The following is a 5,421-nucleotide window of genomic DNA, read 5'->3' as shown; positions in this document are numbered from 1 at the left end:
GTAATTACGTAACTAATATACATATATATATATATATATATATATATATATATACATATATATTAAAATGTTTTGAATAACGTTAACTGATATTTTTAGCTGATATCTGATATTTGTATGTACAGCCTAAACATTCTTAATAATTTTTATGATTACATGTGTAAATTCGTACAATTTCGATATTTTTTTTTGAATGCTGCGCAAATGAATCAACAATCGCAAATAGCTATTTGAGACAATATTGCGTATCTCACGAATGTCAAATCGTTTTTGACGATGCCATATATCGAGTGAAAATAAATACGTGGCGAGAACGAGAGGGAACTGGCAGACGTCAGCTGTCTATTCCTCGCAGAGGAGGAGAGCAAGATGGCAAGATCCACGTTTAGAGCGTCTGCCGGTTACCTGTCGCTTCGTCATCGCCGTCGTCGTCGTTGTTGTTGGCGATGTTGCTCCGGTTTTAGTAGTAGCGTCGCGACGCCCCAGATCGACCGATCCGCTCGCGCGTTCGCGCGCGTAACCGTGCGAAGCGAAGCAACGCGATGCAAGGCGGTGGCGCGTCCGAGACCGCGCAACAGATCGTCGAATTCGAGGAGTTGGTATCGCGACTGGATCGCATCAACGACGTTGTGATTCGGCGACTGTTGACAACGACGACGACGACGACGACGACGACGACGACGACGACAACGACGACGTCAACGTCGGTGCCGCCGCCGTCGCCGCCGACACGAGCGTCGTTGCATCTTCCCAGCGCGACATCGTCCCTGCCTTATGATTGTCCCATCGCGGATGCGACGCGTTCGTCCGTCAACGACGAGCAGCAACGGGTACGCGTGCACATCGGCATCGATGAGGATCTGCGAATGATTCTCGAAATGGACCCGTCGATCGTCGACGGAACCCTCGACCCTGGTTTACCCGAAAGTCCCACCGTGGCACGACCGTTGCGTGCCACGCGACCGCAAGGCTGGTACTGCACCGATCGAGACTAACTCCTTGTGTCTGATGTTCGTGCGCATTATACAGTTATTTTATTTGCTGTTACTCTTAATCAATGTGCTGGCATTTGCATTGCCTAGTGTTGATTCTAATTAATCTGGAAATAGTCACTTGGGATGAGTTTTTCCTAGTTTTTCACCAGTTGCAGCAGCGAGAAAATGAAACTCAATCATACAGTAATTTTTTTTACGAAGATATATATATATATATATTTTTTTTTTTCTTACTTTTTTATGAAAATATAGAGTAAATTTGTATATCTACATAATGATTTCAAATTAATAATTTGTAGCACAATTAATATGTAATATTTCACAGATAGCAAGTTGACAATATTTATTGTTATTTTAGAATCAAAATGATATTACAGATGATGACATTAATTTACTGCGGGATGTAGTTATCTTGGGATGTAGTTAATAATTTGATTGGAGATTGGTGATTTAATTGGAATATAAAAGTTACTTTAGATGATCATTTATACGTATAATAAAAACTAAATGGCTATTTCTAAGTGACTATTCCTGGGTTAAAAAATCCGAGCACCTACCTAAGATTTATTAATATCTTTGTATCATGTTAGAGAAATTTTACACGTCATGTATCACGATGTGATGGTTATATGATACCAAAAACCATTTATTTTTGTTTGTCATCTTGATCTTCAAATAATGTAATCTGGGATGTCTATTGCAATTTTTACAAGCAATGACATACTTGTAGATACGTCTGTAGTGATTATTTAACTAATATCCCGTAAAAACTAAAGATAGCACAGCTATTTTGACAGTTGCATGTGAAATGGACAACATTTTTATGCATCGATCATGTAATCGAAAAATGTCATATAATTCTGACTATGTTATGTTTTCGTTTATGTTTTCACCGTTCCTCGATTTTTATTATTATCTCTAAAAAAATATGTAATGAAAAATAAGCATTTCTTTGAATTCTATTTATAGCTATTTCTAGGATGATCTAACATCCAGTTTTTCATGTATTCGGACATGTACTCTTTTTTTTTTAAAGCATCCGAGATGTAACTCTTTTTGATACTCATTTTGAGAGAGAGCAAGGGGACCGGAAGTTATTAAGCCCATCACACATGAAATACATAGTAATTAGTTAATCACATTACTATATATTTATAATAAAATATTGGAGAATTATTAAGTATTATTATATTATTAAAGCCGTTTTTATTGCTAATACTGAATACATGTTTTTATTATTTTTAAGACTTTTAACTCTGTACTCTGTATCTTCTGCTCTTTAATTCAAATATTTTACTTATTTTACTACAATTTAATCTAAAATCTTCTTTTTTGTCCTATTTTTCAATCAGGAATGTCCTAGTTTACCTATCTAGATTAGATTTGCTCATCCTAGTTATTCCTTACATTTTAATACCAAAACTTCAGGAGATTATTGATCATCTTATCAAACGTAAAATTAAAACGTAAAATCTCAATTCTGAAACTCAAGCATGAAAGCGTGGTGTGAATTCCTCGTTAAAAACAAGTATATAATTTATAGACTTTAATTTTTACATTGTTGCCTTTGTTTTACGAAAGAAACAATAGGAGTACTTTGTGCGCAAATCACTTGTACAATTCGTTCTGTTTCAGTTTATTGGCAATGTTTCCACCGATGTTATTTCTCAGTTTATAATCCGCATCGCAATCAATGTCACTTGTCGATTCTTTATCGTCTCGAGACAAGGAACACCAGTTCTTCCTGTTTCATGCGCTCTGTATTTGATCGTCGTGCACGTCATCTACGTCGATCGTAAACATTACGTCCAAATTTAAACGTCCTTGTTGCAACTCATCACTGAATCGCGAATCGCTCGTCTCTGCCTGCAATCTCGTCGATGTTTCATTGCGGGTAGCGAGCGTAGCGACGACAGTCGATGAAACGATGCAATGTGTTGCAACAATGCGAAAGTGCATTGAGTGCGAATTGTAATAAATAGACCCAACTACATTGTGCTATGATGTAAGAATAAGATCTATCATTGCGCATAATGGTAACAGAATAATAGAACAACCAATTAAATTTTAGTTCTCTCTTAATAACGATGTTCTAACACACTTAATTCTAATATTAACAGCTACATGTTAACATGCTTTTTATAATTTGAGGCAAGTTTTAAATTAACTCAAAGAGCAGCCATCATATTAAACGACTACGCATTGTTGGAAATACATCTTATATTTTTACATCATGCATTGAGTAACTTCGTCAACGTCGACGTCTTGTGAAAACTCCTCTTATAATCTGTCCCTGAAAAACAGCGTTAAGATCTCTCCGCTAAGAGCGTCAAATCCGAACTTATAGACATCGTCGGCGATAGACGGTTTGCGATATTTCATCGTTGACACATTTATTACTCGCTATTAGAATGTCTTGCGTTAAAATATAGCAGCTTGTGTTTATCTTGGATCATTACAGATCATATTTAAATAGTTGTATGTAGATTAATGGACATTTCCTTTTTTTAAATTAATCAAATATTATTTTTTATTTCTTCGATCTAAAATCACATGAATAATATATCTTGAAAGTTACGATCAATTTTTACATGATTTTGCTCTCATGTTAACGGCGGAAACCGATTAAGGTTTGATAATAATTTCAAAGTAATTAATTACAACATTACTATCAGTAATATTACTATGGTGCTCGAATAATGGTATGATAATCGATCCAAAAATTCTATCGAGGCTGGATGGTCCGATGTTAAATTTAGCACATTAACCAAGCTTGTCATAACGTAACATAAACATTGTGCGTTGAAATTATCTGAATTTAATCTTCTCCCCCCCCCTCTCCCTCCCCGGTATAAACGCCCACCACGTCCCTCTATCGATTATCGGTATGCGTAAAATATATCGCGTAACGTAGTTTCATACAATCGCACACACGCACCATAAATATTCAAACAATTTCATGTTACTGGTGGCCATTGAGGAAAAGAGCGCGGGAGGAAAATTACGAGCGTCGTTGCTGGTAAAAGTTGAAAATGAATATGGAAGCTACGAAGCTCCAATAATAGCGACGTATAAATTAACCAATATTTTTCCTTTCGAAGTAAAAACAGGAAGTACAACGGCCGATTCATTGCGCGCGTACTTGGCGCGCACAAATTATCAAACCTTTTTCACTTTTTCATCTGAATGAAATTGCGTGAGAAAATGCTAATGTATACATTGAAATCCATATTGGTTATCATTTGATTTTCTTATATGCGCGTTACGCGCTGATACTTGGATCGAATCCAGATCGTAACGCGCCTCTGACGTTTCGACAACAAGTCGCTATTCTGCTTTAGTCGGAATTCGCATTTTTAAGTCGCTTATATATAGCGGCGAAACTATTTATATATATATATATATATAAAACCGGACAATCGTAGCCAATGACGCGAATTTCAAGATCTACAATCCTAATTCTCAATTATTTTTAGTATAGTTATAGACCATAGAATAATTATATAGATTTTTTATTTGCGTATTACTTTTAATTCTGTCTCAATTGTATTAAAAGTAGAATAAGAACACAGAAAATTGTATTTTCTGCCAGAGTTATCGATAGAGAGAGAATTAATTTGATATAGATAAGATTGATGAAATTAATGAAAAACGTTAATGTACATTTTATATAGAAATAATATTAGTGTTAAAGTATAAATTATCATTGTTTTAATTATAATTTCCAAATGTAGCATTTCTGATGCTATCATTTTAATTTTATATTTAAATAGTTAGCTTGAGTTATTTTTCCATGGCTATTTTTACTCTATAAATATTACAAATCTAATCATATCTTGACAGTATAATCATTCTGGTTTAGTGTACATGCTTTTAACTCGTACACATTTATCACGAGATCTATACTCTACAAATTTTAATTGTAACCGTAATATCGCTGTAATTAATCTACTATTAATCGCCGTAATAATACTTTATTACATATTTTTAACACTAATGATAGGAACGTAAATAACAATATAAGTATACAATATAAAAATATAAAAAAACAAATAATTTTAGGAAAAAACCGTTTCCAGTTGGAAGAAAAATCATTTTGCATATTTCGTAAGAAAAATTAATCGATCTTTGTCAAACCGTATAATTCATGATTAAATTGTACGAGTTGTACTCAACGACTATCTTAGTTAGCCCATAAATGTTACACTGACCGTATCGCGAATAATTTCTCGCTAAATCGCCTTGTCGCACGGACTAATTACATCGCGCGCGCGTGCCGGTTGCTATTCGCACGACCTTGTTCCTGATTTTCGTCCAGGAGCTTTCGATTACCCGGTTCCGCTACGGTAAGCGAGAATGGTAACGGTAACGGTAACGTCGCTTCTGTAACATATCGGTTGATTTTCATCTCCTCTCTCTCTCTCTC

General features: G+C 35.2%; 1 protein-coding gene across 1 annotated transcript in view; it reads left to right on the top strand.

Annotated features, from left to right (window-relative positions):
* The first annotated feature begins 542 nt into the window (after window positions 1-542).
* Window positions 543-5,421, top strand: part of LOC105627364 (microphthalmia-associated transcription factor) — a 90,747-nt gene continuing 85,868 nt past the window's right edge. The window contains exon 1 of the mRNA XM_012208651.1: window positions 543-973. Within this exon, the coding sequence (XP_012064041.1) occupies window positions 543-973 (431 nt within the window). The remainder of the gene's footprint in view (window positions 974-5,421) is intronic.

Source organism: Atta cephalotes (assembly GCF_000143395.1).
Source record: "Atta cephalotes unplaced genomic scaffold scaffold00001, whole genome shotgun sequence".
In the NCBI taxonomy this organism is placed as follows: domain Eukaryota; kingdom Metazoa; phylum Arthropoda; class Insecta; order Hymenoptera; family Formicidae; genus Atta; species Atta cephalotes.
The sequence above is the reverse complement of the archived record's forward strand: the minus strand, read 5'-3'. Positions and strand labels throughout refer to the sequence as shown.